Source organism: Remersonia thermophila, chromosome 3 (genome assembly GCF_042764415.1).
Source record: "Remersonia thermophila strain ATCC 22073 chromosome 3, whole genome shotgun sequence".
Lineage (NCBI taxonomy): Eukaryota > Fungi > Ascomycota > Sordariomycetes > Sordariales > Chaetomiaceae > Remersonia > Remersonia thermophila.
In genome coordinates, this window is record NC_092219.1 from 4,191,302 (window position 1) to 4,216,170 (window position 24,869).

Below are 24,869 nucleotides of genomic sequence, written 5' to 3' on the forward strand. Positions count from 1 at the left end.
CTCTCTGGGTGTGGGGTGCATGTCTGCATTGCATGTGTAACCATAACGAGGCAAGCACACATATTTCAAGGTTGGCGAATGATCAAAGCGAAGCGGAAGCTTCGCTTTAATTTTGACGGTACACAGTGCGACTGTGTAGCAAGAAAACCAACATCACAGGAGGCTCTAGTATGTAGTCGTTTGTGGAAATGAGAGTGAGCAAGCATAAGTTCAGGAAACCGTTGTAAGTGAAGTGATCATTTGACTGCGTTTACACAGATTTGTTGTGGGGAGGGGGGGAGCTCTGAGCTATCCATGCGTCTAGTTTTCATATGCCTTCCATGACCTTATGTCCCTTCGTTATTATGGCTACCCATCTACCTATCGAGATACACATCACCGCGTCTTGCCTTTTCCCGTATTCTATGAAAACAATCAGTCCAATGTACCAAGCCCTAGTTATCCTGCTCAACAAACCAAGCCCACCAGACGCCGCCGACAAACACCATCCCGTCTTGCCCCTCTAGAATATAACGTCATGGCCGGCCCGTCGGTCCCTCCAGAGCTCCGAGTCCCGGCAGAACCAGCACCCTATTTCTTTCGTCTCACTTCATGTGCAGTGGGGTAAGTAGGGGGCAGGGAGACATATGTATGTAGTAAGCATGTGGGAAGAAAACCGGTAAAAGAAAACAAAAAAGGAAAAGTGTATTGGTCAGTGAACTCAGTGGGTAGTAGGTACTGGACGCCATCGAAGGCCTTAGGAAAGTGGTAGTGTAGTGTGTGTCTTCTTTTGGTCCTGAATGCCGCCCACCCAAAGTCAACCCAAGCCAAACAGAAACCACAGAAACCAACTGAACCATCCTAGCAAGCAAATCAACCAGCCGGGCAAACCAGAAATAGAAGAACGAGAAAAACAACCCACCACGCCATGCCATGCAACAACGACAACGACGACAACGACAACAACAGCACGCCCATCCCCTTGCACCAGCGACCGAGCTGGAAGCCATCCACCCAGCAGTCCACACCATGTATACACAAGATGAAAAATGTGAAGAAAAAAAAAAGAAACCGTAGCCAGAAAGTCTATGTTCCATCTCCCGACCGCCTCGAGATAGCGTGGGCATCAATAGTACTAATAGTAATAGTGGTAGTAGTAGTAGTAGTAGTAGTAGCGTAGTAGTAGTAGCAGTGTAGGAAAAGGTCGTGGTCGTGGAAGTCGTATCGTGGAAAAGAAAGAGAAAAGGGGATGGAAAGGGAAGGGTTACAGACAAGAAAAGTAGCAGAAACAAAAATAAAAAAAAAAAAAGAGAGAACAAGGAAAGGGGGGTACGTCGGTGGAACGCAGAGTCGTCGTCATCCCAACCCTCCCTGCCCATCCAGACCATCCATCCCGATGGACCGGAATGGTCGACGAGAGAGAGAGAGAGAGGGAAAAAGACCGAACCCTGCAATATTCGGTAGGGTGACCGGTAGAAAGGATCGAGCCCCTCCCAGCGCCAGAACCAAGCTGGCCTGTTGAGGCCATCCAACCCCAACGAACCGATCCAAGAGTCGAAACGCCCGACTCAAACATCCTCCTCCTTCCCCTCCTCGGCACCGACCATCACCACCTCAACGGTCGTCCCGGCCGGCTTCTTCACCGGCACTTCGGGATCCGTAACCGGGGGGTCGTTTGCCGCGTTGGGCTTCACCAGGGTCTTGCCCGAGATGGTCGCCGTCCTGACCCTCTGGCTCAGCGGCAGCGTGTACTTGAGCACGCCCTTGAGGATGAGCGTAAACTCTTCCTCCATGATCCTTTCCCACCGCTCCTGCCCGCCGTAGGTTCCATTCCCGGGGTTCTGAAGCCGCACCTCGCCGGACGAGTACGAGATGCCCTTGTGGAAGAAGGAGCCCTCAAAGGAGAGGGCGCTTTCGAAGCCCGTGATGGTTCCCAGGCGCATGTTGGGGGCCGAGTCGTCGGGCGCGGACGGGTCCGGGTTGGCGTCGGTGGTGCGCAGGCTGCGCTGCTCATCTTGCTGCCGCCCGCGCTCCATCTTGCGCGGCGGCGGCGGCGGCGGCGAGGGTCCCGTCTCGCCGGGGTGGGAGCGGTACCACCAGTCCGAGTCGGAGCCGGCGTGGGGCGATTTGGCAAAGACCTCGATGTCGGCCGAGTCGACGACGACGACGACGACGTTGGGGTTGTGCGCCTTGATGGTGAGGTCGAGCATCAGCTCCTGCGGGCTGGCCACGACGTGGTCCATGGCGACGAGCTGGATGTCGGTGAGGGGCTGGGACGTGGCGAACATGAAGCCGATGGCGCCGGACACGACGAGCAGGATCATGACGGTCAGCACGAGGCAGCTCGCGAAGCGGTTGAGCACCGAGGGCGCCGAGCCGCGGTAGGTCTGGGCCTCGAGAGACCGCAGCGAAGGCGCGCCCCGGCGGTTGCGGCCCGAGCGCGAGGAACGGATCGTGCCCGAGATCAAGGGGGTCCTCTCGTCGTCGGCGCCCGTGGTGGTGTCGTCAAAGTCGTAGCCGGCGGAGAGGGGGGTGCCGCGTTTTCCGCTAAAGCGGTGGCTGTGAAGGTAGCGCGGGCTCGGGGGTTGGGACGACTGGCGGGGGCCGACGGCGCCCTGGCCCAGCGCCCCGCCGAAGGGGGAATGCTCGGCGAACAAGGACGGATGGCCGTTGCCGTTGCCGCTGCGGCCCCAGCGGCCAAAGTGGTGGGGCTGGTGGCGGGAGGTGCCGCGGGCGGAGCCGGCGGCGCTCCGGCTCGTGCCTCTGCCGTCGTCGTCAAGGAAGAGGCCCTCGCCGTTGCCGTTGGTGGTGGAGGTGTTGACGAACTTCATGTTCTTCTTGACGGGGACCGGAGGCAGGGCGCTCTCCAGGACGGAGTGGATGGAGCGCAGGCCGGCACGATCGAGCTGGCTCGCCATGGAGGTGGTGCTCGGGGTGCGCGAGTGGCGAAAACGCATCGGGCGGTCGCGGCTGTCGGGCGGGTTGGAATCGTAGACGAAGGTCTCTTCCGAGTCGGAGGATTGAGCCTCCTCGACGGCGCTCGCCACCTTGGCCTCGAAAATGTCCGCCTTGGACGACGCTGCGCGACTCCTGGTTAGCAAGCTGCCCACATTGTACACGGTGGTCCTGCTCTGCCTGTGACCGTAGGGCCCGCGGGGACGACTATCCGCCGCGGCCGCCTCATCAGAGGAATACACGTGGTGATGATGATGATGATGATGATGGTGGTGCTGGTGCTGGTGATGGTGATGGTGATGGTGAAGAAGGTGGTGCAAATGAGGCTTGGTCGGCGACGCTGCCTCGTGGCTGCCGTGAGACGACGGGACGACTGGTCCCGCCGACCGGTAGTGACGCAGCCCGGGGAGCAGAGCTGGGAACCCTGGCGATGTTAGAGTTGGCTCACCGTTGCCAGCCATCACGGTGGGTTGCTTCCGTGAGTGCCTCCTCCTCTCCTTCTTGGGACGGATCGTCTCGATGCTGGCTTGGGTGCGCAGGCTCGCGGCGGGGCCCTGGGCGCCGGCGCCCGGGATGAGCGGCGCCTGAGGGATGGACGTGACCGTCTCGGTCTCGACCGTCATGCTCTGGAGGGACGGCTCGCGCGTCTTGCTCTTGCCGGCAACGCCCTGCATGACGAAGGTGCTCGAATGGCGGGTCGTCAGAGAGGCGGTGCTCAGAGCGCCGCTCTGGCGCGGGGTATGGTCCGTCTCGCTGCCGCTGTCGTTGGCGCTGCTCCGGCCCGACGAGTCCCTGGGGTAGCCGAGGCTCAGCGAGTCGGCCTGGGACGCCTCGGAGAGGATGCCGCTGTCCTGAAGCCTCTCGTCGACCGACTCGTCGCCGCCGACGACCCGGGGCGATCCGATCGGGCTGGCCTCTTGCACCGTCTCCAGGGCCGGTCCGGGAGCGGCGCCGGGGCGCGGCGGGTTCTTGGGCGCCATGGTCAGGGGGATGTCCTCGCCGTCGGTTTCGGACGGGGCGTCAGAGGCGGGCGGCACCGGGGGGGTGGCGCGCTGGACGTGGATCAGCGGGGGTTCGGGCTGCTGTTGCTGCTCGGGCCTCCTCGGCAGGCCGATGTTGGGGCGGTTCAGCATGGGCGGGGGCGATCGTAGCCTCGGGGAGACGGGCCATCGGGGCGAGTCGCGCAGGTGTTCCATGGTAGACGGCGACCTGACCGAAGGGCCGGCATACGCGTCGGGATCGGACCCGGACAGCAGAAGCGCCGGCGGCTTGCCGGACGAGCGGGTTTTGGACGTCGGGGCGGGCGCGCGGACCGTCGAACGACCGGTGCGCGTGGAGGTTGGGTCCTGGCGGCTGCTTTGACGCGATCGGGGGCCCTTGTTCGCGGACGAGGTGCGTAAGGCAGCGGTACGCAAGGACGGTGTCGTCGGAGAGGGTTCGCGGGAGGCGCTGGCGGAGGATGAGAAGGAAGCGGCCGAGGCCTGAGAGGCGAGCCTGGAGGGGCCCGGTTCGACGGCCGTTGGGGTGATGGTCATGGTGCTCGCCGAGGAGTTGGGCGAGGACGCGGGGTCGGATGCACCAGCCGACGTGCTTGGAGACGGGGGCATGTCTGCATGCGACGGAGACGACGGGGAGGAAACGGTAGGGCAGCGCGGCGGACGGTGGCGCACATGCCACGCTCTGGCGATGGCGGGCGGTTGAGCGAGGGAATGGGCCGAGTGCCGTGTGGTGGAGCGATTGGAGCCCGCCCGGGGCGAGACGGGGACGGGGACCTGGACGGGGACGGGGACTGGACGGCGCTGACTGTCGTGGGGTGAAACCAAAGAATTCGACGGCCGGGGTGAGACAGATTAACGGCTGTGCTGTGCGACGTGGTTGTCTCGGCGTCGAACAGAGGGAGGGAGCGAAGCCTGCGGCAGGTACACGGTAGATGGGCGCTGGCCGCGTGGATCGTGTGAAACGGAACCGTTTTGCTGGAGAAGATGAAGTCCCGTCGGGTGTTCTGTCCAAGGCCAGCAGCTCGTTGTTGGAGCGATGGCGACGACCGGGACCGACGACCCTTGGCTGGACAGGACAGGAACCCCCAAGACAAAACCTCGACCACCCAAGCCAACTAACTGCCCCGGATGCCGGACGGAAGAGAGAGAGGGGGTGAGACAAGCTAGAAGGGGGGGGGGAGGGAAGGCTCCGTCACGTCACGGCACGGCAACGACTGATTGATGGGGGAGGGGGGGGAGGGAGGGCGGCGCTATCAAGGAGCTCCCATTTGTCAGGTTGGATAGTTGCTGGCTGGCAGCTCAAAAAAAAGAAAAGAAAAGCAACAAGGACAGGTCGAGGTGTTGTGAGATGGTTGGTTGTATGTGTTTGTGTGTCTGGCCTTGTGTTGTGTGGGTTTCCAAGTTGCGGGATGAACAAAAGCGGCTTGGAGTTCAATACGGCGAACCTCAGTCAAGGAATGGGGTGTGGGACCAAGGTTGCGGGAAGAGTTGAGCTTTGCATGGAGCCCATGCATCCCGTCATAGGTCCCCGTGGTGGGCGGATGGATGGGATGGGTGCATGGTTGGTCGGCCGTGGGAAAAGGCCTAAACCTGCTGGCTCGGCGCCCGTGAGACAGGTTGTGATTGGGCCCTGGGCCCCAACAGAGGGCCGAGTCCAGCCCAGTGCTTTGGGCGGTGGGGCCAGAAATCCAGAAATCCCCACTGTGCGCTGTCCCTGCCCCTTCCAGTCGAGGTTCGCCCTTATTGGGTCTGGCTGGGCGGCACGCTTGCTGGCTGCCCGGTTCCTTTTTTTTTTTTTTTTTTTTTTTTTTTTTTTGCCTGCCTTTTGTCACATCAACAGCGAATCAACGATTATCTGGGTACCTGGGTACATACTATACTGTAGCAACACTCGACTGACGACTCGACGGAGCCTTCGCTCCGTCAATATCTCTGACTCTACTCTTCTCTCTCCTATACTACTGTGTACATACCTTTCTCTCCCTCTCCCCATCCCTCCATTCTCTACGTCGAGCCTAGCGGCATAGCCATCCATCCACCCACCCACCCACCCATCCATCCATCCATCCATCCATCCCGTTAGGCATCGATCGACTGGTCCTGGTCTCCCCCCCCGGGGCAAATTTTTCATGCTCCCGTCATCAACGACGGAATCGTTGACGCGTGGCACGATACCCGAGGCGGATGCCGTGGTAGGGACCAGCAATTAGGCGTCGTTTTTTTCTCCCTCTGATCAGCTCAAGAAGCACAAAAAAACCAACAACGATGAGAGAAAGGAGGGCCAGCGTGATCAGGTACCCGAAAGCAGGTAGCTGGCGCCGCTTCACCGCAAGTCGGATGGTTCCCTGCGATCAAATGGAACCCGACCCACGCGACGTCTCTGGATTCCAGAAACTTTTTTCCCCGCCATTTCCAAGACAGCCAGCGGCCTTGGTTACGTAGACCCCTTCCGGGGCCGCACGGCGGTGGCCGGTGGTGTATGTACGTCGAGCGAGCAACCTAGGTAGAGAGCGAGGACAAGGGGCTCCGGTTCCGTCCTCGATGTTACCGACCCAGTATGTACAGACGCACTCGGCGACCCATCTTGCAAAAACCCAGCTCACCGTTTCCCTTTCCCTGGTTTCTCTTGCATATGCAGCGTCTGCAGGACGGGAAGCTTCGGGACACGGCGGCAGTGGCTGTCGGGGCTGTCGGGCACACCTCGAGCCGTGCTTTGTTGTTGACCGAGCAGCGTACAGCACGCAGCACAACACATTCAGGCAACTAATATCCAAGTGCTGCAGGACTATGTGAATGGATGCACGCCCAGCAGCGTTACATTGGTGCTCCGAACCCATCTCTGGAGGAACTGAACGGTGGGTAGGACGGAAGGGACCGAATCTGCCGGGCAGGGCCGGATCTGCATCGCCATCTTTCTCCCGGCGAACAATGTTCGGCACGGTTTCGGCCGCAAAGCCCATTCTTGATGGATGGCTCGGAGTGGGCAACGATATCGCTAGAGCGATGCCAAGGAGGGGCCCAACTTCGCCGTACCTACTGCCCGTCGTATGCCCACAGTTTCGGCTCTTCTTGCTCCTTGTTTTGTGTGTGTGTCCGGGTGTGGGTGTGTTTGAGTCTCACTCCGCATGGCACACGAAATCCTTCCCGGTTTGGCCGGCACTGTGCGACCAGAATGCTGACGGATCGTTCCTTGACGTCTCTGCTTTTGCGTTTCTTAACACCCCCCCCCCCCCCCCCCCCTCCTCCAACCCCCGCCGGGAAGAAGAAACGCCGTTTGGGGAGAGGGGATCCCGCCGAGCCCTGACAACCCGGAATCTTCGGCAGGGGCCGAAGCGAACCCCACTCTCGCCGAGGAGGGGAATGCAAGGGGTTTGTCAGATCCTCACGCCTCCGGGAGGGGAGGGGAGTGTGCCTAGGTACGTAGTTTGGGTTCCTGACATACCTTCGTATCTCGAGATGGGTGTCTCGTTTGCCAGGTGGCAGATGCCCTCCGTCTCGAAAACGCCGTGAGAAAAAAACAATAGCGAGCAGGTAGATGAACGGCCTTGTAGGCCCCGTACAAAGAGGGAGCTCCGAAAGTGCAAACCAAAACCAACCAGCGATGAGGTGATGCGTTGTCCATCCAAGTAACCCCCCCCTTTCGGCTCGATCAGGACTCGGCTTTCCCAAGGTTACCAACAGCCGTGTGACACGTGGTTCGGCGTGGAAACAGATTTTTCCCATCCCGTGGCACGGCGCCGCACCAATCCCCAATCGACAAGCTCCCTCCCGAAACCAAAAAAAGAGAGAAAAAAAAGCCCAAAGCCCAAGCCCAGAGGAAAGAGTGTCAGGGTTGGGGGGCTTTCCCGTGAGGCTGTGCAACTGGTGGGGCTGGACTCGGCTGGGTCGGTTCTTCAGTCCGGTGCCGTATTAGTTACTGTGTACGCAGTAAGGTTGTCTGGAACAAGAGGGGGGTCATCAACAACCGGAACCTGGAACCTTTTCGGGGCCTGCACACAACACCCACACCACGCAGTCGCTCACTGCAGTCTTGTTGGGGGTCAACCCACCTCCTCCTCCTCCTGTCGCGGCTGCAGGTGGATAGCGGCCCCAACACCTCTCAAACGCAACCCTCATTCGCGTTTGTCTTTGCATTACCCCTTCACATCCCCCCCTTCCTTCCTATCGCCGGGCTGTTATCGACACGCACGGGAACCTGTACGTAGGTAGCTGACAACCGGCTTGGTGCCGCCGCCGCAAACCGCTCGCCTCTGCCCGCCGCGGCCCTGCATCTTGTGCAGCTCGGCGTGGGGCTGAGTCCCTTCTCCAGCTTCTCTTCCCCCTCCTCCCCGTCTCACATCCCGCGGAGATGGGGAGGAGATGCGGCCAAAGCAGACCGGCGGCTCTGAGGCGAGGGGGGGCGGGGACGAGCTGACGCTGATTCTGCGCCGTAGGCTCCGTAACATGGCTGATATCTATATGTCAGCCAAAAGTGTCGTCCGTGCTACGCGTAGGGGCTTGGCTTCGGCAGCCAAGACCAGCTCGGGCTACCAGAATTCGGGCTGTACGTAGTAGTTATGCCGATCCTATTCCCCAGGGCATGAAGCGTGCGACATCATGACCAACGGATGTCGGCCAGGTTCCCAAGTCTCCCAGTGCACTCTTTCCGATCATGCTCTCTTCAACCTGGCGAAACCGCAGAGGCGATGACAGACCAGAAAAAGAAAAACGCCGAGTGTACCTATGACTAGACATGTATACGTAGACAAAAAGCCAGATGTCCATATCCATGAGACATTCCTGATCTTAAGGCCATCAGCCTGATGATGATTTGCTGTAGGTCTGTGGTTCCGAGCCGCCACCATCTGCCGAGGGCTCGTTGATTGATGGAGAGACATGTTAGATGTTGTTTTGTGTTTCCAATATTCAACAAGAAACACAACAGCAAAGAAACGAACAAACCAAGCATCAGCAAGAGACGAGAAAGAAACCGACATCTTGGTTTCGTCTGACCTTGGTGGCTACACAAGCGTGTGTGTCCACGTCTCCCAGGGCCCCGGGTCCTTGTTCAACCACCAAGACCACCAACGGGAGCGAGAGCCGCAAGGATCTAATTCTCTGACAAGAGTCTCAGCAGACACCCAGACGGGAGAGAGACGGGAGGAAGGCTTCTTTCTGGTGCTGATGTCATGATACGACAGGCTTATCATAGACCGTCGCCTCGAAGGGGGGCGGGCAGGACAGAGAATGTGAGGACCAGGGTACGGAGAAAACCTGACAGTTGAAGACGTGCTTGCTCTCTGGGATACGTGATACGTACCAAGCTAGATACCTACACGTGGTGGTGGTGGTGGTGGTGGTGGTCGCGGCGGCGACGGCGGCGGCGGCGGCTGCTCTTCGGCGATGAGCCTCTCAGGATTTACGTTTGGCTAGTTACAACTTCCATGCATCAAGATACCTACGTCCATCATCAGGCAGGCCAGCAGACATGGTGTAGTAGTGCTCCAACGAGCAAAAAGACAGACACGTACAACCTAGGTTTTTGTTGTCTTTTTTTTAAAAAAAATATAAAGTATAAATATCATTCTAAAAAAAAAACGTACTAACATAATAAGCTTGTTCATCTCATCAAGGCCTCCATATCATCTATCCATCAAAATCGTGCATGCATGGATCCCCCCTCCCCTCCGCTATCCAGCCAGCCAGACAGAAAGAAAAAAAAAACAAGAGAAAGAATCGTCTTCATGGGTCGTCCGTGGTGAATGGCCCGTGATATACCAAGACGTAGTAGGTGGTCATCGGGCCGGGGTGTCGTCGCATAAGCATCCATCCGAAACCGCACCGGCTTGGGCCTCACTCGCTCGCTTGCTCGCTTGCTCGCTCACCCATCCGGTCCCCCCCCCTTCATGCATGCACACCACCACCGCAGCCAACCAACCCACCCATCTATCCATCCGATATCTATCCATCCATCCATCTTACTCTTTGACTCACATAGCTCTTACCTTCCAAGCGCCCGTTGCCCGTCCTCCTCCCCTCTTGACACTCTAGGAGAGCAGAGCAAGGGAAAAGAATACTTTCTTTTCTCTCCCTCCCCTCTCCAGGTCCTCCAGCTTACCCGCCGACTGTATTACCGCTCGCCCATCTCCCGTTCCAAGCCCACTTCAATTCCCTCCCAACCACCTTCTCTCTCTTTTTTTCTTTTCCTGCAAGTTCGTTTATTGTCCATCACCGCCCCCCACGCTCCCGCTCACGCTCCTGTTACCGCCTCCGAACGCGCTGCCCATCCACCCGACCCAGCTCTGCCGCTTGTTCTGCGCGGCCGTGGCCTCGGCGTTCTCCTGCACCAGCCGCAGCGGGCGTGGCTTGTTGCCCGCGAACGTGGTCGTGCTGCTCTTGCTGCCCTCGCCGTGGCCGTGGTGGGAGCGCGGCGGGCTCGCCTGGCTCGGCGGCGTGCTGCCGCCGTCGCCGCCGGTCCCGGACTCGCCGCTGGCGATGCTGCTCGCGTCGGACCGCACGGTCCCCGGGAAGTTGCCCCCGCCGGGGCCGCCGCCCGAGCTGGACCGGTTCCCGGCGCCCGTGGGCAGGAAGAAGGTCTGGCTGGTGCGGAGGGACGGGGACAGCGGGCCGTCGGCGCCCGAGGGGCCCCGGTAGATGGCGTTGACGATGCTCGCGGCGGTTCCCGGGGCGGTCGTGTACTGATCGCTCATGGGCCGGGTGCGGCGGACGCTGGTCGTGCGGCCGATGGGGATGCTCGGGGCGGTGTCGGGGTTGCTGATGACGGAGCTGGTCGAGCTGGGCATGAAGGTCATGGGACGGGCTTTGGGGCGGGCGGTGGTGGGGCTCGCAGGCGTGTTGGCGGGGTTGGGGCTGGGCGGGGCGGTTGCGGCTGCGGCGGCGGCCGCGGCCGGGGCGGTGCCGCCGCCGGCGATGACCGTCTTTGCGCGCTGCAGCAGCGACGGGCCCGAAGATGGCTTGGGCGGCGGCGGCGGCGGCAGGTCCTTGTTGGTGTTGGCGGGCTTGGCGTCGTTGGACTGGTCGAGGATGTGCTCAAAGCCTTGGTGCTGCAGCAGGCGCTCGATGATCTTGTTAATGTACAGGGTCAGAGCCTTGTTCTGGTCCTTCACCTGGCGCAGCTCCGCCTCGAGGCGACGCTGCGTCTCGGCGTCGTGCTCGCCCTCTCCGGCGCCTGACAGCTCGTCGGCAAGGCTGGTGCCGGGCTGGTCCGCGCTGCGGCCCTCGAGGGCGGCCAGGGCATCTTGGTTGGCGGACGCGCCGCCGACAAAGTCGCTCGAGAAATCGCCCTTGAGGGTGCGCTCCTGCAGCAGCAGCTGGTAGCTCTCGTTGTCCTCCATGAGGCGGGCGTTGGCGATGCGGGCCTCCACCAGCTGGCGCTCGACTTCCTGGAGGCGCCCGCCGTCCTGGTTCTGCGACTCGACCAGCTTGATCTGGGCCTCGGCGAGCTCGAGGCGCAGCGACTCGATCAGCTTGTCCTTTTGCAGCAGCAGCTTGGAGTTGTTGCGAGAGTCGCTGCGGTGGATGGACGACGGCGGAGCGAAGCTGCCGTTGTCGGCGCTGGGCGAAGTGGTGTCTAGAGAGAGGAGAAAACGAACAAGCGTCAGCTCGCGAGCGCAACACACACACACGCACGCAAAGAAAGGAAACCTTGGGCGCGCCCGATTCCCCGGGGGCTCCACGTACTCTGCCTCGAGGGGCGGTCCTCGTCGTTCCGCTGGGCCAGCGTGTCCTTGAGGCGCTGGATGACAAGCTGCATCTCCTCCTCGCGGTTGGCCATCTCCTCCTTCTCCTTCATCATGGCGCTGCGCTCGGCCTCGTAGATGGTCTCCATCTCGCGCATCTGGCGAGCGGCGTCGCGCTTCTCGTTGGTCAGGGCCTCGATCTGCTCCTCGCTCTCGTGGACGCGCTCCTCGAGGCGGGCCTGCTCCTTGAGGGCGTCGTCGAGCTTGCTCTGCAAGACGTCAACCTGGCGCTTGTACGACTCGGCGCTGGCCTCGGCCTGGGACAGGCGCTCCTTGAGGTCGTCGATGATGGCCATGGACTCGGCGCGGATGACCTCCTCGCGGTCCAGGTCGGGCGAGGCGGCGCCGCGGCCGTTGATGCCGGCGCCGTTGCTCATGAGGGACTGGCGGCGTTCGTGGGCCGCGGCGCGGGCGGACACGGGGGTGGCGGCGCGGGCGGGACGAAGGCGGGACGCGTTGGCGGAGCCGGAGCCGGCGCCGGTGCCGGCGCCGGCCGGGCTGCTCGTGCCGGACGAGACGGAGGTGGAGGAGGACTTGGGGCCGGAGCGCTGAGGGGTCCCGGTGGGAGACTCGCGGCCGCTGGTTGCCGGCGGCCTCTTGACGGTGCTAACCATGGCTGTAGCGGCGGCTCGTTCGGCGTGGTTTCTGCAGTTGACACGGACGTGCGGGAAGGGTGTTTGCAAGGTGGGTGGCTTGTACAAGAGAGCCGCGAAGCCGCGAAGCCGCGAGGAATCGATCTACCGACCGACCGAGAAAGAGACCGGACGGGAGGGAGGGACGGGAGGGGGTGGGAGGGGCTTGTTGTGGCACGGCAGAGTTCGTCGGAGATGAAGCGGTCTCTCTACCGTCGTCCACGAAAGAGCCAGCCAACGGCAGGCCGGTTCCAAGTCGTCGAGAAACAAGCCAACGGAAAACCCTGAAGGGGAGGTAGGCGATAGGTTCGGTGAATGACGGGATGTTGTGGTCTCTTTCTTTTCAGGACTTGGGACGAGATTGGCTTTGGCTTTGTGCTTTCCAGGTTGCTTTGCTTTGCTGCCCGCTGGAACCCGAGTCGAGGCGGCCCAGACGTTAGGTAACGGGCGCCGTTCGGTCCCCCCCCCCAGCGCCAAAGAAAAAGTGGCGCCTCTAGGGGGGCAGGGGGGGTGCTCCAGCAACCAGCATCGCTGTTCGGCCCCCTCTGCAGCCTCTGGAGATGCGCCAATCAGCGGCCTGCAAACCCGTCGACCCAACGCTGAGGTGACCCACCCGCAAGCCCCAAACGTCCAAGTCGAAGGAGTCGAGCACTCCCCGTCATCGATGTTCGGGTATGGAGGGTCATGGATGGAGCACCGTTCATTCCTTCATCCATCCATCCATCCATCCATCCATCCACCCATCCACCCATGGATGGCACTTCCCGTCATGCCCGTCCCTTCGCCATGGACGTTGTCGGTACTTAGGCCCGGTCCATGCTTGCTTGCATGCTTGCACCTTGCACCCAGGCCCCTTTCCACTCTCCTGCACCCCCCCCCCCCCTTCTCCCTTCGCTTCATGCTCGATCCGGGCACCTAGGTCAGGTCCCCCGGCATAGGTACGAGGTAGGTCTCGCTCGACCTCCCGCCCACCGAGGAGAGTTATGTTCCAGCTCTTTGTGAAACACACAAGTGGACAGCTCGGCCCCGAAGGGTGGAAACGGTCTGCGAGACAACTCGGGCGTTGCTCCCTACCTACTTGGGTCAGGTAGGTATCAGCGAGTAGGTAGGTAGGTAGGTATACGTAGCCTGGACCCCACCGTCGTGTCTGGCCCGAGGTGTTGTTTGTTCAACGGATTCCAGCCTGGCTGAGGTGGCATGGAACCTGAAGTTCTCCTGGCAACGCACCCCATGCCCGCCGCATGCATGCCATCGTCGGTCGCATCGCCCTTTCAACGCCAAGGCTGGACTGCAGATGGCAATCCCCAAGGGCCCGTTTCGTTTCCTCGTTGACCGCCTCGCCGATGGGGTTCAGAGCGCCATGGTTGCATCGGCCGCCGAGCGGTCCCGTGCAACTCCAAGCGCGCGGCAGCTCTACTTGTACCCCCCCCCCCCCACCACCACCACAAAAGCCAGACCGGGAGGCCGGAGGTCGCATGAAGATGCCATGCCGATTTGACCGTTCGCCGAGATCCACCGCCGAACTCGAAAAGGCATCTCGGGGATCCCCGAATTCTAGCGTTTGTGCTCTGTACTATACACGCACACCTAGTGAACAACCTAGCAACAACCATTGGGGGCCGGTTGGGAATGCGGTTCTTGTTGCCGTGTTCACGGCGCGTTTGACTCGAACCAAGAGCAGCTCTCACGAGCCAACATGGGTGGCGATCCCGGGATCCCGGCTGCGGCGCCGTTGCATGGCGATCATTTGGTCGTCAATGCGAGCCCCCCCCATCATCTCGCCACCGAGCGACAACCCTTTCCAAACATGCGCACATGACATTCACCACCGCTTTCATAGGAACACGATCGGGATAACACGGCAAACGTCAGGCGGCGACCGTTCGACCAACTCGGCATGCTGTCTACCTAGTAGATTCGAGTCTACAAGTGCCCGGCCCCGCCCACTGCAGGCGAGAGAATCCGGGCCGTCATAGTCAAGAGAGGCTGACCACGACCATGCAGGCAACCTCCCTCCCCGGGCGCTTTCCTGTCCTGGCGCCACCCGGGTGGTGTCGAAGATGGCTAGCAAATCCAGTGCTCCTCGCCGCCGGGTATCGTCAAGTCATGCATCCGTTTGAATTTTTGTATCCGCCCGATCCCAGACCCGAACGCCGTGCCGTGTCAACGCCAAACAGGCCGCCGCTCCCGTGCCCGTCATCCCTCACCCTTGGCTTGACATTTAAGCCTGGGTCTCGTTGAGGATATCCGAGTCACCGGCATCGAGGATGGCCATGGCCGAGCAGCGGAAGAGCTTACCGCAGGCGGTGCCGAGCTCAATCTGAAAAGAGGGGGGAAACGAGTAAGCATGCGAACGGTACCCTCCAAAGCCTGCTACGAGACTTCTTCTCTGGGTAGACCACGGAGGCGCGACGTCTCCGGGCAGAGATGCGAGCTGAGGCTGCGGTTCGGAGAGGGGGAACTTACGTTGGTGCCGCTGTAGTGGTGGACCGAGGTCTTGGACATCATGGCGTAGCTGTTGATCCCACGTTAGCGGCGTGTTCTCGTCGATTTTGCGTTGGGTCTCGTCCTGTTGGCCTGGGACGAGACAGACGCAGCCGGGATGCCACCTACTACTCGAGCTCGGACTTGCGGAGAGGAGGAGTGTTGGCCGAGATGAGAATGAGCTTCGCCTTGCCGCTGCGCAGGGCCTTGAGGGTGCTGCGGTAGCCAAGGACGACCTTGCCCGACTTGATGACGAGGGCAAGCTGTTGTTATCCCGGGTTAGCATCCAAGAAGCCCCCGGAGCACCACATCGAATCCCACGCACCTTGGCACCGATCGACTGAGTGTCGGACTTGGACTTCTTGGGGGCCATGGCGAAAGTTTGTGCGGGTTGCTGGGACGGCGAAGGTTGGTCGGTCCTGGCGGTGATGTCCTCGAGGTCAGGTCGGCTGGGAGGTTTGTCGCTTGAAGCAAAAAAAAAGCCAAAATCTCCAAGGTTCCAAATTCCTCCGGCGTTGGGCAATTGTTCATTTGCCGTGGTGGCGCTGTGGCCCCGCAATTTTGTGATTGGTCGACGGTGCGGTGCGCGTGGGCTCTTCGAAACCCTAAGAGCCCCACTTTCCTGCCCGTTCCTTCCCAGCTTGTGTCATCGTGACTCTTGATTGGTAATCCAACGGGCGAATTTGATTCTGGTCAAAAGCGAAGAGGCCGTCCCTCTCCCAACGCCCCCCCCCAGACCACGACAACACCCCCAGTTTCGTGACATCGCAGAAAGTCAGTCACAATGGCGCGCCGTCCCGCTCGTTGCTACCGGTACTGCAAGAACAAGGTGAGAAACTCTGCTTGACCGTTGGGAGATGCTGTCGCACAGTTTTTTTTTCCGGTCGGGAAACGGATCAAAATGGCAAAATCGCTGGGTGAACGAAGGGGAGCGAGCGATGGAGGGGGCCAGAACCCGGGAAGAAAAGAGGAGGAAAAAAAACCTGCGTCGGGAGTCATCTCCTGCACGAGCGCCATCGGAAAACGCAGTCGCTGACCCAGATTTTCTCTGTCTCTAGCCGTACCCCAAGTCGCGGTTCAACCGTGGTGTGCCGGACCCCAAGATCAGGATCTTCGATCTGGGCCGCAAGCGTGCCGGTGTCGACGACTTCCCGCTCTGCATCCACCTGGTCTCGAACGAGTATGAGCAGCTGAGCTCCGAGGCCCTCGAGGCCGCCCGCATTTGCGCCAACAAGTACCTCGTCAAGACCTGCGGTAAGGAGGGTTTCCACCTCCGCGTCCGCGCCCACCCCTTCCACGTCATCCGCATCAACAAGATGCTTTCGTGCGCCGGCGCCGATCGTCTGCAGACGGGTATGCGTGGTGCCTGGGGCAAGCCCGCCGGTACCGTCGCCCGTGTCAACATCGGCCAGATCCTCATGTCGGTCCGCACTCGTGATTCCAGTAAGTTGCTCCCGCGAAAAAACAAAGAGAGGAGAGAGAAGGAAGACAAAGCAGGGCGCATGCTGACTCTTGACGCAAGACCGCGATCACGCCCTGGAGGCTTTCCGCCGCTCCCAGTACAAGTTCCCTGGCCGGCAAAAGATCATCATCTCCAAGAACTGGGGCTTCACGCCTCTGCGCCGCGAGGAGTACCTCGAGAAGAAGGCCGCCGGTCGCATTCTCAACGATGGTGCCTACGTCCAGTTCCTGACCAACTACGGCAACCTCGAGACCAACATGAAGCGCTTCCCGGATGCCTTCAGCGCTTAAACGCGCTGCGAAGGGGGGCTCCGCGGGAGTGGAAGGGTGAAAGGGGTTGACGGAGGGAATGGTTATCTGGCTTCGGGGTGGGCGTCAACGGTCATTTTCGGGCTGAAACGAGAGCATGTCAATTAAGCATCATGGTCTTGATCCGGGCACAGCCAATGGAACCATTTCACCAGAAGAGTCAAGGAGGGAGCAGGTTCGCCATCCGGCAACCGCCTCGGATCGTGTGCATGTGAAACAACGGTTCATGTTGACATGACCTCGGGAATTGATACGCTTGAGGAGTGAACACCGACGGGGGGGAAGAGGAAGGAAGATGGGCGTGTCTGATATCTATCGGGTGAAACCGGACGTTGCGGCCGGCGTAGATACACGTGCAAGTTGCTCCCTACCTAGGTATCTTTTCTTTACCTAGGTACCTACCTACAGAGCAGCAGATGGTTTTCTGAGTGGGAGCTAACTCGTGGCCGCTTCTCCTGGATCGGATGGTGCATCTCTTCCCGGCCCCCCCTCTGACATCATGGCTCTCCAGGACTGCCGAGTTACCGATCGGATGACACCGATCTCTCCGGTGGCACCGCTGCACGCTAAATCGACATAGCTATTTGGGGTGTCAAGATAAAATCGAATGAGTGTCTAGACGCTATAGCCGTCATCTGGTCGTTGGGAAGAAACGCAACGAGGGGGGAGTCCGACGATGGCTGCCAAACAACACGCCATGGATGCAGCGACGAGCCTCCCGGATGGGGAGAGTGCCATACGGATGGTGCTCATGACAAATGGGACTGCACTGGACACGCTGCAGCCTGGCAAGGTGCGCAGCTTGCTGACCCCTAGAGGAGGAGTTAGGGGGACACCTTCTTTGGCTCCCCCCCTTTTCGGCCTCCTTTTGGGCCTTCTTTTGGCCCCCTTTCTCCGGTGCTTCCGATATCCGCTGGCGTCGATTTGAACTCGGGCCGGCGGGGAGAAGGCAGCGCGGGTTCGCCGGGTTCGCCGTGAGCACCAACATGATGCCAAGAGGGGGGTGCGGGCGCTGCCCAGTTGCACATGGCGCTGAGGGGAGAGACCGGGCTCGTTAGAGGGTGGGCTCGGTGGAGAAGGCTGATCTTGTGGAGCGTGTGATGACGATGACGACCTGGTCTGGAGGTGGCTGTCATGGCAGCGCGAACCGCAGGTCAGAGAGAGGGGAGAGAGAGAGAGAGAGAAAGACTCTTGGCATCTGACGCCTTGCCTGCAGGCGGGATCTGGCCACATCTCACCGCTGAACGCATCATGTAGGCATGTATGCACAATGGAAGCGCTGGATGCTGCGAGAGACAGAGAGACGCAGAGAGAGACAGCGAATCTGAGACCTCATGGTTCTCCAGAGCCCCAGGCCCCAAGGTACCGAAGGTAGACCCCCCTCATCCTCTGCCGACCTGAGACTGGTGAGTCCTAGCCATCCAAAGGCCATCTGTCAGCCAGAAGAAACTCACTACCCGGAAAAGGCGGGCAGACACGCGATGCATGCGGTAACGAAAACTCGCGGCAAATCACGTTAGCGGTCAGAGAGAGGCGGGCTAAACCCAACAGAGGCTTCGGATGAGCCCAGGAGAAGCATCCCGCGTGGCCCCCTCCGCCCCAGCGAGGCCAAGGAGCCACCCAGAACGACGGGATGCCCTGTACATATAGTACACTGGACCGTAATAGGTAACTAGTGCATGTACGTGTAAACTGCGAGCGCGGGTAGCTAGTAGTGCGGGTGCACAACCTGAGCGCAGAAACAGCTGTGGCTTCTGGTTCGTAGGTGCGTAGGTGAAGCACATGAAATGACCCCTGCGTATGTAGGTACCTTACGGCAGGTAAGTAAGGTAACCCGCATCCAACAAACCTGGGGGCAGGGCCCTGGGTTGGCCCCCTCACCTGGCAGCCGACGACGGACCCCCAATCTCGAATCCGACATCTCACGTCAATCACTGAGAACCCCCCCCCCCCCCCCCGACCGAACCCCGACCCCATCCCGCCTCCTACTTTGTAGCTACTAACACCCCGCTATTATCCTCCCGTCCTGACAGCCAGCGCATCCCCCCCGGCCCGGCCTCTCTGTGTTTGTCTTCTTCTTGTTCCTTTCTTTTCTATTTTTACAGCACAAGAAAAAAAATCTGTTTTCCGTGTGCATACAATTTTTTCTCAGCTTCTCACCCACATCTTCACCGTCTTCGCAATCAATTCAAGACGTTGCTAGAAAGGAAAAATAAAGGGCTGGCCGAGTTGGGGAATCCGAGTTTCGCTGACGTCGGACGAACCGATAAGGTCGAAACGCCCGCTGGTTGTTATGGTTTGATAACTGGACCGGCGCCTTTTGGCTGAACTGCACAACAAACAAACCGCCCTCCCCCCCCCTTTCAACACCAACCTCCCGAACAACAAACCACAACCCCCCGACCCAGTCGACTCACCGCTTCCACAAGGCTGGAGGGCTCCCCTGTATATTGCAGAAGAAACACATTTCCATCGGCCCGTGAACTCGTCACAACGGACTATTACTACCGCGGATTGTTTGCTCCGGATCTAGGCGCTCCCCTTCGACGTCATTGAGCGATCCACCACCGCGTCCCCCCCTCCCCACCCGGGTCTTAGCCACCGCAAACCCTCGCGACGTTCCACGCTCGACCACCGCTTTTGAACCTGCTGGAGTGCCCATCATGGCATTCCAGCAACCGACACGGCAACAGCAACACGCGCCGCGGCTGACCCATGCGGGCTCCTCCCACGGAGGGTCCGTCATCGCGGCGCCGACCCAGGCGGGGCCCTCCGAGTCCCAAACATGGGTGCTCTTCACCCCCGGCACCGACGCCGGCACGACCGCCTCGTACCTCAGCTCTACCCAGGATGACGGCCAGCACACCCCGGGCCGGTCCCAGGTTAGCGACCTGGGCAGCCTGGGCACCGCCGCCCCGTCCGACCTGCTGAACGCGCCTCGGCAGCCTACCTTCCACCGCGCCCCGGCCTCCGAGTCGCTGATGCTCGACGAAAGCATCGCCGCGACCGAGGACGACGCCGAGCTCGACAGCCTCGACAGCCACCTCCCCGACTTTCGCACCACCTCGAGCCCCTACGTCGTCCCGCACGACATGGTCCCCTCCTCCCCGCAGCCGCAGCAGCCGCAGCAGCAGCCGCAGCCGCAGCAGCAACACGCCGCGACGATACAGTTCCCGAGCCACGACGGACTGGGCTCGTTTCGCTTCGAGGCGCCCGTGGGCATGACGGCCGAGGCCCAGGAGCGGCTGTACGCCTTTGAGCGGTACAACCCGAACCGCATCCTGCCGGCGGCGCTCGGCCCCGGCAGGGCCGAGAGCTTCAGCCTGGCGCAGCTGGAGCCCGAGACGGAGGAGGCGCAGGAGATGGAGCGCATGAAGCGCATCGAGGTTTGGAGGCTCGAGCAGAGCCGGTTGCTGCTCGAGGACATCCGCAAGGAGACGAGAAGGAGGAGAATGTCGGAGGCATCGACGCGGCAGGCCACGCTGCCGAAGAGGGCGAGCCTCGGCGGAGAGGCGGCGGCCGAGCAGGCTGCCGTGGCGAGGAGCGTGGCCGACGAGGAGGCGGCCGAGGTCAATCTCAGCGCCAACGACTGGCACGACCATGACGAGCCGCGGTCGGGCGACGCGACCCAGCAACTGCAACAACAACAACAGCAGCAGCAGCAGCCTGGATTGCTGAGCCGGATCGCGCGCAAGGTGATCTGCGACCTGATCGGCATCGACGAGAAGGTGCTCTCCATGCTCTTTGGGGACGCAGCGCCCGACGACAAGCTGGCCGCGGCGCTGGAGGCCGAACGGCAATCCTGCGCCACGTCCGAGTCGGACTGGCAGCTGCGCATGTTGGAACGCATCTCGCGCGAGCTGGGAATGCTCGTTCACCAGATGTCTACGCACCCGCCGGGCGCCTTTTCGACGTACACGCGGGTGCAGCAGACGACGCTGCCGTACGCGGGGCTGCCCGTGATTCCCGAGGCAGCGGCCGAGGTGGCGGCGAGCGACGCCTCGCCACGGACGTCGGCAGGGATGGGCGACAGCGCGCCATTGCTGCCTCAGTTCAAGCCCACGGTTGCGGCGGCAGCAGCAGCAGCAGCAGCCGCTCGCACCGCCGTTTCGGCGCCATCGGTCCGCGAAGCGGCCACGACGGCAGCATCATCATCATCGACGACCAAAGCAGGCGATTCAACGCACCAACACTCGTTCACGCAGCAAGAGTGGGAACAAGACCTCGACATCCGCCTCGTGTTCCGCTACCTGCGGTCCCGCTTCGTCACGTCGCGGCAGCCGCCGCCTTCGCCGACATCGACGTCCCCCCATCTCCACGGCACATCCTCCTCGGGCTCGCTGCAGCCCCAGGATGTGGCCGCCAAGGCGGCTCGCATCCGGCAGCATCACCCGCTCGTCTCGCACGCGCACGGCTATCATCACCACCTGCACCACCACCACCACCATCACCATCTTCACCATCACCACCATCTCCACCACCACCGGCCGCGCCCGGTGGAGAGGCGGTCGTTCAAGACGACCGCCTCGGGCGCGAGCGCCAACGCCGGAGGGGCGAGCTCGTCCGGGGCGGCGGCGGCGGCGGCGGCGGCGTCGCCGGCCGTGCCGCGGTTCGCGCCGGGGCCGGGCAGCTGCGCCAGCCAGAGCACGCGCCGGTCGGCGAGGCGGAGCAGCATCTCGTCGAGGCACTCGTCGCGGCATTATTGGGACATTGGCGGGAGCGTGGCGGGGACGGGGAGCGTGATTGCCAGCGGCGGCGGGGTGATGGGGAGCTGGGGAGAGGTTTGAGCCGCCCGGGGCTTTCTTCTTGAGTCGGCAGACAGGCCTTGGGGAACTTTTCTTTCTTTCTTTTTCTGAGGTACGGATTGTGAAGGGATTCGGATGATTGGGATGATGGGAATTGGGATTGTGGGTAAACTCGCATCTCTTGGCTTTCTTCTTCTAGGTTGCTCACGGGAGACATGTCATGTCGCATCTTTTGTTTCTTGTCTTGTTGGGTCATGCATGAACGGGGGTCGTGGATCTTGGGTTTGTCACTACCATAGGTATTGGGGTGCATTGTATGTCTACTTGTAGATGAAGGTTTATGAGCATGGGCACTTGCTGGTTCTCTCTCTGCATACGCCTCTAGGCGTCGTGCAACTGGTTTGGGGAATCCATGAAACTTGTGGGATGTTTACCCCCACGGTCCCTCTCGCCCTGGATTCGCATCCATTGGAGAGACATGTCTCGCCGTTGAATCTGCCTCGAAGCGCCGTCCGGCCGCCTCGCACCTCAGCTGTACATGGCGCACAGCCGCCGCATACGGGGGCTTATCAGGGAGCTACCCAGTTCGCCTTGCGTCGAATGATGCCTAGGCACCGCGAGGATGGTTCGTTTGCAGTGCAGACGGGTCAGGTCAAGTCAAGCTTTCGCCGGGCAATGCCGGGCCGGGTAGGTAGGTCGGTAGGCAGGCCTGTCGGCACCGTTGATCGCCAAGCATTCTGCAATCGTGCTCTGCCATCGTGTCCGCAGTACGCAGTAGTGGCCCCTCCCGTCCGTAAAGCCCAAACAGTCACCACCTCGGCGTGTCATGCGATGCCGCTAGGTGGCTAGCGCGCAATCCCTCAGGACAGGCCGTATTTTTGGCAGGGAAGAGAAACGGTGTGGACTCGCTGGACTCGCCACGTGAAGCCCACGGCCTTTGTTCCCCCCCCCCCCCCCCTTTCCCTTCCCTTTCCCCCTCCCCCGCTTCGCCCTTTAGCGACGCGAACCGACGCGTGTAACTGCAGCCAGCTAAAGTGGCTTCGCACCAATCAGAGCAGGGCTGGCGGCCTGCGAGGTGGGATCGACAGGGATGCCGTACACGTTACGAAAGGGAGCCGCCAATGAGGCGAGGGCGGGGCCTCAAGGTGACTGAGGTGACTCGGGGCTGTCGAGCCACGAGAGGGCGGGAACGTTACAAGCGGTTGGTTGGGAACCTGACCTGGAATGGAAAGATGGACGGGACGGTCGGCCACCGCACAAGACGGCCAGGTCGGTACTTTACCTAGGTCCCCATACCTTAGGTAGGTAAGGTACCTCACTCAGCTCTCGGGTACGTACCTAGCTGGCAACAATCACCTGGATGGAAGACGGGGACCACCACAATCACAACATGGAACCTACCTACCTACCAGGTACCTACAACCCTGGAACAACCACCCTGCCTGGAACGGACAAACCACCATGTATCTAACGAGTGTACATTGTCCATGAAACCCCGAGCAAAACAAGACAAAACAAAAGAGAGAAAAAAAAAATGCCTCGAGGCCGCTAACGAGGTGAGCCATCGCCACCGCACTCCCTGCTCCGCCGGTGTTGGCGCCCAACGGGGAGCCGCAACGTCACCCTCCATCATGGGTAATCTGGAACTAGTACCTATCCATGTGGACAAGAGTCACCTGCCTGCTCCCACCTGATACCTCAGGTAGGTATGGTTCGGGTACTTTTTGTACTATACAGGACGGACCTGACAAGACAACGTTCAACGTCTTTTTTTTTTTTTTCTTTTTTTTATTGTTCACGCTTGGACCGAGCCTACATGGTACCGATGGGAGCCTCTCGTGGCTTTTTTTGGCTGGACCGTTCCGGGGTGGCGTGTATTGTACATGGTGGATGGACGTTGCAGAGAGTCTTGGAGAGGACCTGGGAGAGGGTAGGTTGGCTGCCTGAGTTGCTGCATGACTGCCCCGCACCGAAAGTTTCCCTTGCCGCCCTCCGGATCCCCGCTCGCGCTTCTGTTCTTTTGGTTCCGTTCCAGCATCCGTCCCACATCCGTCCCAGCGTCCGTCCCAGCATCCGTCCAGCTCCCCGAAAACCCTGCACCCATTTCCATTTCCATTTCCATTCCTTCCATTCCACCTATCCGCTCCCGCCCTTGCAGCCATCTACACAGTATAGTACCTCCCGTACCGACCTGAAGATTCGCGTCATCATACCAAGGAACTGCTCCGTACCATACATTACCCGGTACCGAGTACATTACCAGGACCTTGGCTTACCTAACGTAACTGAGGGCCGGGCCGGGTTTCCTTTCGTAGAAACGTACCTTACCACCTGGAACACCTGGAACCTCCCGTCTCCCCCCGTCGTGTGCCCAACCACACCTATTTTCCATCAAGGTGCTCATCCATTCACACTCGCACTCGCACACTCGCACACTCACGCTCTTACTCTCTCACGCTCTCACACCCTCGCACACCCGTGCACTGACGGGAACGGGAACGGTGGTGCATTGCCGTGCACTGTGCACTGTGCACTCTTTTTTTTTTTTTTTTTCCCTTCACCTTTTCCCTCCAGGGACGGGGAGCTAGACGAGAACCTGGACCAGAACCTGGACCAGAACCTGAACCAGAACCAGAACCCCGTCACCCGTTTCGTGTACTTTGTACTTCGCAGCTCGGTTCGTTTCGTCACTTGTCACCAAGTCACCACCGCATTCCTGCACTCCCGCAATTCTGCAACACCACCCACCACCACCCACCACCACCACTTCTCCTCGGCCAATGCTGCCTGCGCCTCACTTTGATTCGAACCTTTTCGCGAACCCGACAAACCCTCCGAGCGACCACGTCCAATCCTTGGCCGCGCTTTTCGCCTTGGATTGTCGAATGAGCTCTCGTCTGCCTTGAGCCGAAATCGTATACCTACCCGTTGCAAAAGTCCGTCGGCGCCCTAGCTCTGCCTGCCATAGATTCCCTTTTCGCGCATCGCTAGCGACCGCCCTCGTTGCCGCGCGCGCGCCCTTGCGTCCCAGCCCCAGGGCAGGTCGCAACCCTGGGCGCATCGCATCCCCTCCGGACCCCAACTGACCCTCTGCGATGCCTAGGAGCCCGCCGGATCATGAACTAGAAAGCCCCGTCCGTCCACTCTGCTCTCGAGAGCGGCCTGGCTTCCCTGCTGCCGGGTCGCATCCCCCAAAGCCTTCCTTTCTCCCTCCTTCTCCTTCTCCGACCGATCCATCGGGCAACCGAGCGACCCAGCGACCCAGCGACCCAGCGACCCAGCGACCCGGCGACCGAGCGCAGGGAGCGCTTTCGCCTCCTCCCTGGCGCCTACGCGACCCGACTCACACCGCCATAGCCCTCCAAGTCCCTCGGAGTGCCTCGCTCCGGGAGATGTTCCCTCGGCGCCCCGATGGCCACGGCACCCTTCGACATGGCTGCGCCGGGCGGTTCCTACGCATTCGACATGTACCAGTACCCTCAGGCGTCCCGACCCCCGCCGCCCGTCCTGCCCGGCGGGCCCTGCAACTACACCGACCAGGCCCTCCCGCGGTGCGGCTGCCGCCGC

The 24,869-nt window shown here is 60.9% G+C and overlaps 5 protein-coding genes across 5 annotated transcripts; 2 read left to right on the plus strand and 3 right to left on the minus strand.

Moving 5' to 3' along the window:
* Positions 1–1,547: 1,547 nt before the first annotated feature.
* On the minus strand, positions 1,548–4,541 carry VTJ83DRAFT_4032 (uncharacterized protein; the record flags this gene model as incomplete). The annotated part of the gene is made up of 2 exons (XM_071010477.1): positions 1,548–3,058; positions 3,383–4,541. 2 exons carry the CDS (start codon positions 4,539–4,541, stop codon positions 1,548–1,550), a joined length of 2,670 nt encoding a protein of 889 aa, XP_070867910.1.
* Positions 4,542–10,129: 5,588 nt separating this feature from the next.
* Positions 10,130–12,285, minus strand: VTJ83DRAFT_4033 (uncharacterized protein; the record flags this gene model as incomplete). The annotated part of the gene is made up of 2 exons (XM_071010478.1): positions 10,130–11,502; positions 11,613–12,285. 2 exons carry the CDS (start codon positions 12,283–12,285, stop codon positions 10,130–10,132), a joined length of 2,046 nt encoding a protein of 681 aa, XP_070867911.1.
* Positions 12,286–14,524: 2,239 nt separating this feature from the next.
* Positions 14,525–15,160, minus strand: VTJ83DRAFT_4034 (60S ribosomal protein eL30; the record flags this gene model as incomplete). Its single annotated transcript, XM_071010479.1, has 4 exons — positions 14,525–14,623; positions 14,770–14,818; positions 14,917–15,050; positions 15,113–15,160. The coding sequence occupies 4 exons, from the start codon at positions 15,158–15,160 to the stop codon at positions 14,525–14,527; spliced, it is 330 nt and encodes a 109-aa protein (XP_070867912.1).
* Positions 15,161–15,571: 411 nt separating this feature from the next.
* VTJ83DRAFT_4035 (60S ribosomal protein uL16) lies at positions 15,572–16,539 on the plus strand (the record flags this gene model as incomplete). The annotated part of the gene is made up of 3 exons (XM_071010480.1): positions 15,572–15,616; positions 15,846–16,230; positions 16,310–16,539. The coding sequence occupies 3 exons, from the start codon at positions 15,572–15,574 to the stop codon at positions 16,537–16,539; spliced, it is 660 nt and encodes a 219-aa protein (XP_070867913.1).
* Positions 16,540–19,220: 2,681 nt separating this feature from the next.
* Positions 19,221–21,344, plus strand: VTJ83DRAFT_4036 (uncharacterized protein; the record flags this gene model as incomplete). Its single annotated transcript, XM_071010481.1, has 1 exon — positions 19,221–21,344. One exon carries the CDS (start codon positions 19,221–19,223, stop codon positions 21,342–21,344), a length of 2,124 nt encoding a protein of 707 aa, XP_070867914.1.
* Between the last annotated feature and the right edge of the window lie 3,525 nt (positions 21,345–24,869).